This window comes from Geotrypetes seraphini, chromosome 4 (assembly GCF_902459505.1).
Source record: "Geotrypetes seraphini chromosome 4, aGeoSer1.1, whole genome shotgun sequence".
Classification (NCBI taxonomy): Eukaryota; Metazoa; Chordata; class Amphibia; order Gymnophiona; family Dermophiidae; genus Geotrypetes; species Geotrypetes seraphini.
Window position 1 is genome coordinate 85,247,238 of NC_047087.1, and position 13,377 is coordinate 85,260,614.

Here is a 13,377-nt window from a genome sequence, read left to right on the forward strand (position 1 = left end):
GCTAGTGAACCATAGAGAGAGTAGCAAGTTCTATAAGCCACCTTAACCACTACATTCATGGTGGAAAATGTAAACCCGCTAAACCCTATTTTCTACTGCCATATAGATGCCACCTGCAGCCATAAGGGCTATTGGGGTTGTAGACAGGTGGGTATAGTGGGGAGCTCACCATAACCTATAAAAGAGTTCTGGTGAGATGTCTATCTGGCATCCTTTATGTGAAGTTCATAGCAATGCCCTGTAAGGTGCCCCACTGCCCTGTTGTCATGTCTGGGTGGCCAGTCCATTACAGGACTGGCCCCTCCGACGTTCAAATGGTCTTGTTCTGTGTATCTGGGGCTTGGACAAAATTTTGGTCAAAAATGTGATATAAAGATAGACATCCTGGCAGTCTGGGTGACCCGATAGCCTGGACATGCAGATAGATGATTAAAAAAATAAATAAATTTAGATGTATTTTTTTTTTTTTCAAATCTTTATTCATATTAACATATACATCAAGTGTACATTAAAATATGAACACAACATATTACATTATCACTTGATAATTCCATAACAATATATAACTAAAAGATTTATATCCCATCCCCATCTCATATCTGTACATGAATAATATAATTCCTATGTATATTAATCAATTAAATTATGCACATATATATTGAATTATCATAACCCACCCGTCCCCCCATTCTTTCAATTATCATATAAGGAAAAAGAATAATAAATTAACATTAATAATTATGATGATTTATTATTGGCCTCCACACATCTTTAAATCTATTAAAATGACCATTTTGTATTGCAAGTAAACGTTCCATTTTGTACAGATGACACACTGAGTTCCACCAGAAGTTGTAATTTAGTCTAGAACAATTTTTCAAATTCAATGTTGTATCCCTACTCCTGTAAGGATCATCAAAAGCTTATTATTTACTGCAGATATTTGGCTTTTATTTCTCATACACATTCCAAATAAAACTGTATCATATGACAATGCCACATGGTTTTCCATAAAGAGGTTAACTTGATCCCATATTGATAACCAAAATGCCTGAATATATGGACAATAAAATAAAAGATGATCCAGAGTTCCAACTTCAATTTTACAATGCCAGCATCTATTAGACTTAGAGCAATCTAATTTTTGTAATCTAGTAGGGGTCCAGAATGCTCTATGCAACAAAAAGAACCATGTTTATCTAATAGATGCCGACATCGTACTTTTAATTCTCCAAGACCAAATACGTGGCCATTGAGATGCATTAATCTGATGCTTAATCTCAATGCTCCAAATATCCCTTAATCCATTTTTAGGTTTCTTATTCAAATAATTAGATAAAATTTTATACCACTTGGCGGCCTGGTGTCCCAGAAAATCTGCCTGAAAACATAGGAATTCTAAGCTATAATGATCATGTAAAGATTTCCATTCAGGGAACCATTAGATGTATTTTTTGAAAATGAGCATTTTTCCACTGCCGACTTTAGGCGTGTAGCACCATACATCCAAATTGGACTTAGACATATGTTTTGATTATGCCCCTCTATTGGATTAATGCTAAAGTATGGCGTTAATATGTCTTTGAGTGCACAGAGACGCTGTTTTAGCGTTCCTCTTAAAAGGCTCGATTGACTATGTCACACCTTGAGGCAGCTGAATTGTGAAACGCTGGCCACAGTCAATGTGCTGATCTTTCTGGAGAGATAAGTCGGGGTTTTTTTTTCTATCTCGCTATCACTATTTATTAACATTGCACCGCACAGAGCTTTTTTCAAGAACACAGGAGGTGTTTTATGCCAATGAGATTATCACCCTGTACACCTTAAGCCACATCTGTAGAGTGGTAAGACTTTTTCCTTTAATTTTTTTGTATGAGTCTGTGCAGGTGCAAAATGTTTTGTATAGAAAAAAGTACCTAGCACTTTTTGTGTGAGAGAGTTATTTGTTGTTATTGGTGGATTTTTACGACACTTGGGTTATTGAGGCTGCAGTTTTTCTCACATGTCTTCCAGTATCATATGCACTACACTGCCTCTTCTCCTCCTCTGCTGGGCTGTAGCCAGTTACCTCTTCATTGCAGGGTGTGAACTTGAGCGGGGGCCAGAAGCAGCGAGTCAGCCTAGCTCGGGCTGTCTACAGCGGTGCAGATATCTACCTGCTAGATGATCCGCTGTCTGCAGTTGATGTGCATGTAGCACGCCACCTCTTTGAGCATGTCATCGGGCCTAGTGGACTTCTGAAAAGCAAGGTATGAGAAAAAAGGGGCTAAGCCATAGCCTAAGAGTGTGGAAGACTGTATCAACACTAGTGAGTGTATGTGGAGAAAAGTAGGATTTTCAGCCAGGTGGAGAAGTTTTAATAACAGCTGATATCCAGGCAGGGGGGAAAAAGGGGAAAAGGATTGGGACTTGTATACCGCCTTTTTGTAGTTATACAACCACATTCAAAGCAGTTTACATACAGGTACTTTGAGAATTTTCCATCTGTCCCGATGGGCTCACAATCTGTCTAATGTATCTGGGGAAGTGGAGGATTAAGTGACTTGCCAAGGGTCACAGGGAGCAGTGCAGGGGGTCTACATTTCTTTCTAATAATGTGTCCTAAAATAGTGACATAGTAAATGACAATAGATAAAGACCTGTATGGTCTTTCCAGTCTGTCCCACAAATTGGCCACAGTGTACCTGATGATTTATGCAGGAGTAGCCTAACAGTTAGTGCTGTGTGCTGAGAACCTGGCAGTGTTCCCGCTAAGCTGCGCTGGGGTGCGCTGACGCACAAAATATTACCTCGCAGCGCACAAGTTTCTCGTCACAGCGCACACAGTGTAGAGCACAGTTCTTCAACCGCCGGTCCGCAAACAAAATCTTGCCGGTCCGCGAAGGATTCGGTCCCCGCCGCAACGAAAGGCCGGCGTCAGCTGACTTGCAACTTCCTGTTGCAGTCGCTGTGCCGGGACTCCTGCCTTCGCCGGGACTCCTGCCTTCCACCGCGTTTGCCTCCTGCCTTGTCTCCGCACCTCCAGACCAGCAGCGGCAGCTGTGTATGCTTTTAACTTCGGCACAGAGCTGCCCCTAATCAATAGTTTAGCGCGGTTTCATAAGGCAGCCTCGGGGCCTTTGCTAGGCCGGCCCACATCGCATCATCGAAGCGGGCCGGCTATCAAAGGCCCCGAGGCTGCCTCATGAAACCGCGCTAAACTATTGATTAGGGGCAGCTCTGTGCCGAAGTTAAAAGCATACAGAGCTGCCGCTGCTGGTCTGAACTCTTGGGCCGCTGAAGGAGGGCAAAAAGCAGCTGTCCTGGAGGTTTCCCTTCCTCTCGCCTTTACAGGTTCCTTTTTTCCACCTTTTTTTTTTTCCTTCAAACGGCAACGGGCCCCAGCATCGACATCAATCAAGTAAGTTCCACTGTCAATCAAGCGGTTCTGCTCGGCCAAAGCTTCCCCTGTGACATGAGCCACCCTCAGGGGAAAGAAAGTGACCCACAAAGGTGAGGGGAAGGGGGCAGATGATGGAAGTTGGGGGGGGGGAGAGAGAGAGAGAGAGAGAGAAGGGGCAGATGATGGAATGGAGGAGATGAGAGAGAGAGAGAAGGGGACAGATGATGGAAGTGAGAAGAAGGGAGAGAGAGCAGAAGGCAGATGGATGTCAGTTGAGAAGGGAGAGCAGATGCTGAATGGAAGTGGGGAAAGAACACATACTGGATGGAAGGAGGAGATAAATAAAGGGGGAAGAAAATAGTAAGATAATGGAGGGGTGAGGGAAAGGGGTGACAAGCTGTGTGTAGACACAGTGAAAAGAGGGAAACGGGACTAAATAGTAAGAAAGAATTTAATTTAGATGGAGGCAGAAAATAGAGAAGGAAGACCAGAGAAGAAAAGGGAAGAGAGAGCAGAGAATGATCAGATCTGAGTGGAGGAAATGAGAAGAGAGATATGCTAAAAACCACAGGGGGGAGGGAAGGATAGAGATGCCAGACCATGAGGGGAACAGAAGGAAGATGATGGATGCTAGACCAAATTGGGGGGTGGGGGGGGGGCAGGAGGAGAGATGGCAGGGAAAGACAGACAGTGAATGGAAGGGGCAGATGCTGGACTGAAGAGACAGAGAAGGTTATCATGCTGCTGTACCGGGCCATGGTACGCCCTCACCTGGAGTACTGCGTCCAGCACTGGTACTTTAAGAAGGACACGGTACTACTCGAAAGGATCCAGAGAAGAGCAACTAAAATGGTTAAGGGGCTGGAGGAGTTGCCGTACAGCGAAAGATTAGAGAAACTGGGCCTCTTCTCCCTTGAGCAGAGGAGATTGAGAGGGGACATGATAGAAACATTCAAGGTACTGAAGGGAATAGACTTAGTAGCTAAGGCAGGGAGAACGAGAGGGCACTCTCTAAAGTTGAAAGGGGATAGATTCCATACAAACGTAAGGAAGTTCTGTGGTAGAAAGCAACATATTTATTTGGCTCATAACTTGCTGGCGCCCGATATTTTTAGCTCACAGTGAAAAAAGTTTGCTCACAACACCCGCCCGCTTAGAGGGAACACTGCTGGGGACCCAGGCTCAAGTCCCACTGCAGCTCCTTGTGACTGTGGGCAAGTTACTTAACCCTCCATTGCCCCAGGTACAAAACTCAGATTGTGAGCCCCACTTGGGACAAAGAAAGTACCTGCATATAATAAATGTAAACCACAGAAAGAGGGTATATGATCTATTACCGTTTAGGTTTTGTTTCTTTTTGTGTAGGAATCTTCTGTTTAGCCCACATATTTTTGAATTCCATCACTGTTTTTGTCTCTAACACCTCCCCTGGAAGGTTTTCCAGGCATCCAACACCCAATCTATGAAAAAAATATTTCCTAATATTACTACCGTGTTTCCCCGAAAATAATCAAAAGATGTAGTGATTGTCTCAGTTATTTTACATACAGACCTACTATATATTTATTTTCCAATTGTATGGACCTTTATACCACCATAAGGGTACATACCCCTGGCCGTAATACTCTTTGTCGGTCCACCTTTTATTGACACATTTATTAATTTTTTTCCTTTTATTTTTTGTTCATTATCAATATTATTTAAGTAGTTTAAAACCAATATGACATCACTTAGCTGTGGCTTATAGTGATGCTGTCCATTCTTCACCTCTCCCTATAAGCCAGAGCTAAGTGATGTCATATTGGTTTTAAACTACTTAAATAACATTGATAATGAACAAAAAATAAACTACTTAAATAATATTGGTAATGAACAAAAAATAAAAGGAAAAAAATTAATAAATGTGTCAATAAAAGGTGGACTGACAAAGAGTATTACGGCCAGGGGTATGTACCCTTATGGTGGTTTGAAGGTCTATACATTTGGAAAATAAATATGTATAGTGAGCCTGTATGTAAAATAACTGAGACAATCACTACATCTCTTGATTATATTGAAGTCACAACTGAGGCACTATTTTTTTGATGTCCCCGAAAATAAGACACTGTCTTATATTAATTTTGGGCCCCAAAAAGGCACTAGGTCTTTTTTTCAGGGATGTCTTATTTTTTCCATGTACAATGATCATCTCTCCCTTCCTCTTCTCCACCCCAATTCTTTCTATTTCCTTTCTCTCCCCCACATGTGCAGCATCTTTCCTCCCCTCTCACCCATCCCTTGTGCAGCAGAACCCTTGCAGCTTGTATCCCTCCCTCCCATCCCTTGCAGTTTCTATCCATCCCTTCCTCCCATCCCCCGTGTAGCATCTTTCTATCCCCCCTCTGCCGCCGCCACGCACCCCGACCCCTTGCCAACCCATTTCTCGCTCCCATCCGAACCACGAGACTAAGTGTACCTTATAACAAACCAGCAGCGTCTGCAGCAATGTGGACAGGCTCCTTCGTGGCCTGGGCCGTTCCTCTGCCGCATCACTCAATTTATGTCCCCTAGTTCTGGTGTTTCCCCGCCTCTGAGAAAGATTTGTTTCTATATTACTTCCTGTTAAATATTTAAGCATCTGTATCATATCTCTCCTGTCCCTTTTTCCTCCAGGGCAGTGATCCTCAAACCTGTCTGGAGGACTACCAGCTAGTCAGGTTTTTAGGACATCTTAATGAATATGCACAATAGAGATCTGTATGCCTGCTACCTCCATTATAGGCAAATCTTTCTCATGCATATTAATTAGAGATATGTTGAAAACCTGTCTAGCTGGTGGTCCTCTAGGAAAGTTTTGAGAATCACTGCTCTAGTGTATACATATTTAAGTCTTCAAGTCTCATACATCAGAGTTACTCAATTTCAGTCCTTGAGAGCCAAAGGCAGCTCAGGTTTTCAGGATATCCACAATGAATATGCATGAGAGAGATTTGCATATCAAGGAGGCAGTTCATGCAGCCTTAATCATTCATATTCACTGTTGATATCCTGAAAACCTGGGTTTCCTGTGGGCCTCGAGGATCTGTCATACATTTACCTCTTCAAGTTTCTCCCTGTATCCAATGTATTTTATGAGCTGTGCAATCCAAAAAAATTGTGTGTCTATAAAGGCATAGTTGGGAAAGGGCTGTTTCTCCCCCCCTCCCTCCCATCTTATGGCTAGTAATGCTGAACTGGTCTTCCTGTTCCTATTGCCAGTATGACTGTCTTACCCATTCCCCTCTCCAGGCAAACTATCCTGATGTTCCACTGTACCTACCATACTCCACCCATACACTAACAATCAACTGCTCTCTTTGTGCTAATTAACTGGTGTCCCTTGGTGTTTTAGACCCGTGTTTTAGTGACCCATAACCTGACTGTTCTGCCCGAGGCAGATCTAATCATAGTAATGGAAAGTGGAAGAGTGGCACAAATGGGCACGTATGAGGAGCTCCTCTGTCGGCGACAAAACTTTACCGAGTTTCTTCAGACATCCATGGATGAAACCAAACTGGATACCAGTGCCTGCACAGAGAGTGAGTACTTTTGTATGCCTCTGATTGCTATGGAAGATGTATCACCTTCCTGAAATGAATTATTCTTGTACATCTTCCTTTATTTAGCGATATGCTTCTGTTATTACTCAGCTTAGTGTTGTGTGAATTTGAATTTATTTCCTGCCATTTTTGGTAGCTCATAGTGAATTACATTCCCATATTGTAGGTATTTCTCTGTCCCCTGAGAGCTTATAATTTAAGTTTGTTTCTGAGACAATGGAGGGTTAAGTTACTTGTCCACCTGGGTCATAGGAAGTGACAGTGGGATTTGAACCCTTGCTTCCCTGGTTCTTAGCCTGCTGATCTAACCATTACTTGATTTTATGAAATAAACTGCCTCAATTGTGTGCCAGTATTATAGGTATTCCTTATTCAGTATTATGCAGCTTTTTTGTACTTCTCCACACTCTTCTTTAACACTGTTCCACATGACTAGAAATGAGTTTTTGCCACCTTCTGGAATGGGGACGTAGGACCTGTCACACTGGGTCATAATAAGGACCAAAATAGCTTTGCATTCAATAAGTAATACAGAAACAGCAGTGAACCCCTCACAGTTTAATATACTACTTATTGCATAACAAGCCAAGTAGGGTGGTGTTGCATTGAAGGCCTCTGACATCCAGGTTGTGTCCCATTGAAGGACCGTGTTAACATCTGGGTTATGCATTAAGCATTTCCCTCAGGATAAAAATGGTGTTCTTGAGTTAAAAATGGTTTTCTGTTTCTCACTTGCTTTAAACAATACACAGAATTAAGCTTTTTAGAATTAAAAGTAAATAATGCTAAAATATTTTGTGTTTTTGTTTTTGCTATAGTTAATGTCATAAAGGGAATTAAAAAAATTAAAAGAAACATTGAGCAAAATAAAGAAAATGTGACATACTGGTAAGTACTGGAAACCATTCATACTTTCTTACTGTGTTATGTGGTTTGTAGAATTCAGAACTAACATACAGAGAACCCCCAGAGGCTTGGTAATCCAGGATCGTCCTAGTTGCTGTCAAGAGTGCTTGGTTTGTGAAATAGCTCTGTTGTCTTTCAGTGAGCTTTTCCACTGCTATAGGTATTCATGCACTTTCCAGCTTGCCTTTTTAGAAGTCAGGCCTGAACAGTCACATCACAGCACTCTTGTTCCCCAAAGTAATTTTGTTGATTTATTATTTGGGTGTGATTTTTTTTTTTGGTTTATATGAGGTTTATCTTTCTGATTGCATTGTTTTATTATTTATGTTTTAATATTCTCTGAGCAACAGTGATGGTGAGGGTAGTGGCGTAGTAAGGGGGTGGGGGGTTGGACCGTCCCGCGTGCCGTCTTGGTGGGGGCTCTCCCTCTCCTTCCCAGTCCTCCACCATGTGCGCACCTTCAATTCCCCGCCACCATACCTTTAGCTATTCACCAGCGAGCAGCAGCTCCAACCTTCTGCATAAGCTGGCCTCGGCACTCCCCTCTAATGTTACTTCTGGGTCCCGCGACTAGGAAGTGACATCAGAGGAGAGCCGATGCAGGCGGAGGCAGCAAGTTAGAGTTGCTGCTCATGCTGGGGAGCTAAACAGGTACAGGCGAAAGGAAGGGTAGTGCGGCAGGGAGCAGAGAAGGCAGCGAGGAGGGGGGGCGCCACCTCCTCAGGCGCCTCCCACCCTTGCTACGCCACTGGTCAGGGGTGATTTTTTTTTTTTTATTCTTGGTGCTGGAATGAAAATGAACTCATGAAGTCATTCAAATGCATCGAGCTACATACTAGAGAATGACATGGGGAAAAAATCTGTCCCCGTCACTGCCCCGTCACCGGACCACGGTCCCCTTCACCGCCCCGGACCTGCCGTCCCGTTCACCGTCCCGTCCCCGCCCCGTCCCCTTCACCGCTCTCCCATTCACCGCACCGTTCCTGCAGCATCTACCCTTCCCTCTCGCTACCTCACTGCCCTTCAGCGGCCTGAGAATCTCCCTCCCCCTTACCTTCGTGGCGTAAAGAAACTTAAAGGAGGGAAGGCGCGCAGGTCTTCCCTCCCGCCCTCCAGCCAAATCTATCTCCCTCCCTCCCCCTTACCTTCGCAGCACTTCAGAAAAGAAACTGAAGCCGACGAAACCTGCCTGTGCCGCCCTGCAGTTGCGTGTGTGTGGGCGGAAGCTTCTTCTCTGACGCATCCGGAAGTTGCATCAGAGGAGAAGCTTCCGCCCACACACACGCGACTGCAGGGCGGCACAGTAAAACTTTTCCGGCTTCAGTTTCTTTTCTAAAGCGCCACGAAGGTAAGGGGGAGGGAGATAGATTTGGCCGGAGTTAGGGAGGGGACCGCGCGCCTTCCCTTTCTTAACTGCGGGGACAAGGCCATTCACCACTCCACGGGGCAGTGGATGGCCTTGTCCCCGTGCCCGCAGTGAGCACTTTTTCCCCCTCACCATTTTGGTGGGTTACCCGCAGCTACCCAGAGGTAACTGCCACCGTGTCATTCTCTACTACATACATCTCTCTACCTCGGATAACTAAATTGACAGCCCAGGTGCACTGTAGTCATTTCTAAGACTATTCATGTTGTATGATCATTTAGTTTAAACAGGCTCTTTAAAAACAAATTTGTCATTTCAGTGCATATTATGATCAGAAGAAAGTGCCTCTAATGAAGAAAGAAAAAGTAATCACTGGAAATGTAAGCAATCTGTTTCTTGTAAATTTTGTGCAGAAGTATGTTGAACTCTGTCAGCATCCTTATATTTTGATATTGCTTACCTTCCTTTAAGAGATTCTAAAGTTTTAAACAACATGTGCAAAGCTATTTTGCAACATTTTCAGAAATAATAAGGTCTGGGGAATACAGACAAAGCAAAATCAACTAAATTGAATCTCATGGAGGAAAGGCGGGAGAGGGGAGATATGATAGAGATGTTTAAATACCTACGTAATGTAAATGCGCATGAGTTGAGTCTCTTTCATTTGCAAGGAAACTCTGCAATGAGAGGGTATAGGATGTAGTTAAGAGGTGATAGGCTCCGGAGTAATCTAAGGAAATACTTTTTTACAGAAAGGGTGGTAGATGCGTGGAACAGTCTCCCAGAAGAGGTGGTGGAGACAGAGACTGTGTCTGAATTCAGGAGGGCCTGGGGTAGGAACGTGGGATCTCTCAGAGAGAAAAAGAGATGTTTACTGTGGGTGGGCAGACTAGATGAGCCATTTGGCCTTTATCTGCCATCATGTTTCTATGAAAAAATTAAAATCTACCCCTGCAAGTAATAATCCTCCCCACATTTTTCATTTGTTCAACTCTTAACTCTTATTTTTCTTCTTGCATGCAGATGAAAACATCTGTCGTAATGAAATATTTGCAAGCCTTTGGTTGGTTCTGGGTGAGTCTGACCATAGTAATCTACACAGGTCAGAATGCAGCAGCCATAGGGCAGAATCTGTGGCTAAGCTTGTGGAGTACAGAAGCAGAGCAAGTGAAAGATGCCACAGAATGGCAGAGTTTGAGAAACAATAGACTTGGAATCTATGGGCTGATGGGGCTTGTGCAAGGTAAGAGTATAGCTCAGGAGTGTCCGTACAATTTTGCTTTTTTGAGGCCAGATTCTGTTAATGCTGCCCAAGTTATAAACCCTTATGATCCGCGCTAAGCTAGTATTCTGTAAAAGGTGCTCTGCATGGAGCGACCTTTATAAAATGCTAGCTTAGCACACATTTTGCGGCTAACTGTAGGTGAGAACGCGTACGCCTGCCAAAAGCTGATGTAAATGCTTGTGCCCAGCTGATGGCAGGTGCAAATGCAGATATTCTATAACACCGTGCCTAATTTCTGGGGATTCTCATGCCCCTCCCATAACCATGCCCCCTTATGAGTTGCATGCTATGAATTTTAGGTGCGCATGTTATAGAATAGGGCGTAGGTAGTAAATTAAACTAAACTAAACTTTAAAGTTTGTATACCGCATCATCTCCATAAAGATAGAGCTCGACACGGTTTACAGATAAATTCAATAAATGAGGGAAGGACATGATAAAAAATTAGAGGTTATGAAGAAGATAGCTAGCTTTACATTTTAAATAGATAGCTTTACATTTTGGAGAAAAGCCAGGTTTTCAGATGCTTTCGGAATAATTGGAATGAGCCTATGTTCCGCAGCGGGGCAGGGAGGTTATTCCGGTAGTAGATTGCTTCCAGATATATCTATGTCTCTTGATTATTGGCACAGACTTCACTATTTGTGGTTGGGCCGAATAAGTGTTTGCAAAATCATATCATACCTCATTTTCTATAATTACACCAATCCCTTCCTAAAGCTATACCACAAAATAGGTTGGTACAATTCATTAAAAATAAAAAAAATGGTTATCTCATACATCTCGGAAAAGCACCCTCCCAGAGTATCCAGGCAAGGTTTTCAATGCAAGTGCACTCAAAGGGGGATGGGCATTCCAGACTTTACAAAGTACTATTGGGCTGCGCAACTTAAGGCAATTTTGGACTGGCATGATTTCCCAGCTAAGGAATGGGTTCAAATTGAGAGGGGTATGCTACCTGATCAGCAGTGTAATTTGAAAACCTGTGTTAAAATTCTGCTAGGGAGTCATTCCCTCTTTAGCAACACCTCCATGCCAGGGAGGAGGGATGCCCAATCTCTCCTGCCACCGGATGCTCCCTTGACACACACACACCCTCTGGTACCATAACGATGTTGAATAAAATAGATGTGTACTCTTAATTGGGGAAGGGTACCCAATTCTTTTGCACCAACCCTGATGCCAGGGCTTCATAAACCTGTTCTGGGCTTTCTCGGCCAATTGTGTTCTCAGAATATCTACAATGAGATCATAGGGAGATCAGTTTATATGCATTGGAAACTGTATAGGCTGACTGAGCTCATGGATCTTCATTGTTGATATCCTGAAAACCTGAGTGTGTGTGATGCATCTGCCTTTGCTCTGCCTTCCTTGCTTATTCCTTCCAGCTCCATCCTAAGCTTAAATTTAGTCTCCCTAATTTTTCTTCTTCTAGGTCTCCTGGTGTGCTATGGTGCATACATCCTCACTAAAGGCACAATCTGTGCCTCTCGGGCCCTCCATCACCAGATGTTAGACAGTATTTTGCACCTGCCACTGCTTTTCTTTGAAAGTACACCAATGGGGCAGGTCCTGAATCGATTCACCAAGGTAAAAAAAATAAATAAATAAACTTTAGTCAAGGCTGAAGCTTTTCCTAAGTCTGCAACTACATATTGATAATAATGCCTAAAATTTACATTCCAAGATGGTGATTCCAAGATGGCCAAGGCAGCCATTTAATGGGAGAGACGCCTAAGAACTTTCCCCATTTACATACCTTTCATTTTCCACTATGCCAAAACAGAGGGGGAAAAGAGTTGGTGGAGCCTCCCAACCTCCCGGGATACCTTCTAGCTGCATGATAGATGAGATTCTTCGGCGTCTTACAGGAGGTTCAGATCAGCCTGTTGCCGATGCCAGCAAGTGACGCCGTTGCGGACGACTTGGGGCTTGATGCGACTCTGAGCCCAGACCATAGAGTTCCGCCCCCACAGCCATAGCAAGCAAGCTCTCCGCAGGAATTGAGCATGCCCGGAGAGGCAGGACTCATACCGCGAGAGGCTAGTCCATCTGAGGGCTTGCTGTTGGAGTCAGCAGGGGAACTTGAGTCCCTGGAGCTGCCTGTGGCTGGAAGATCTGAGGAGCTGGTACAAGGGACATTGGAGGCAAAACCAGCAGCTGGTAAGACTTTAATGCCTTAGCAAGACTTTTCCTTGTTAGTAAAACCACCAGAAGTCACGCTGGAGACCATTTGGGATTTAGTGGTGAACTTAGGGGAAACTTTTTCCCCACAAGTTAAGGAGATTGAAGGAAAATTAAAGATACAGAAAGAAGAAATTTTGCAGTTTAAGCAGGAAGTTGAAATAGGTAAAATTGAAACTCAGAAACTGAATATAGAATTGAAAAGAATTAAAAATCTTCAAGAAATGCAAGTTAAAGACAATATTAGTATGCGGAGAAAATTAGAATCTCTTGAAAACTACAATCGGGCAAACAACTTACGGATTTTAAATTTTCCTAAAATTCCTATGACAACACCTCGAGATATGTTGAAAAGATACTTCTTGGAAGTTCTGAATGTTCCAGAACAATCATTACCTCCTTTTGTTAAAGTGTATTATCTTCCTGACAAGAAACGTCAGGAACAATCAGATCAAGATCAAAATTGTCAGGACAAGCCCCTTGATGTTTCCGAATTATTGGAAACTTCTGAGGAAGCACTTGTGAAACCAGCAACGTTATTAGTAACAGTGGCGTTAGCGCCTGATATGAACTGGATAATGAGGTTCTTTTTTAAGAATAAGTCAAATTTCTGGGACAAAAAATATTAATGTTTCCTGATGTCTCTAAAGATACTCAGAGAAGAAGGAGAGAATTT

General features: G+C 43.3%; 1 protein-coding gene across 4 annotated transcripts in view; it reads left to right on the top strand.

Annotated features, from left to right (window-relative positions):
- Positions 1-13,377, top strand: part of LOC117359556 (multidrug resistance-associated protein 1-like) — a 128,267-nt gene that overhangs the window by 69,943 nt on the left and 44,947 nt on the right. For all 4 annotated transcript variants that reach the window (XR_004539264.1, XM_033942530.1, XM_033942531.1 and 1 more), the window contains exons 14-19: positions 2,082-2,249; positions 6,753-6,939; positions 7,779-7,848; positions 9,552-9,612; positions 10,256-10,475; positions 11,953-12,107. Coding sequence is in view for 3 of the 4 variants with exons in the window: in XM_033942530.1 (XP_033798421.1) it covers positions 2,082-2,249; positions 6,753-6,939; positions 7,779-7,848; positions 9,552-9,612; positions 10,256-10,475; positions 11,953-12,107 (861 nt within the window). In the remaining variant the exon portion in view is untranslated. The remainder of the gene's footprint in view (positions 1-2,081; positions 2,250-6,752; positions 6,940-7,778; positions 7,849-9,551; positions 9,613-10,255; positions 10,476-11,952; positions 12,108-13,377) is intronic.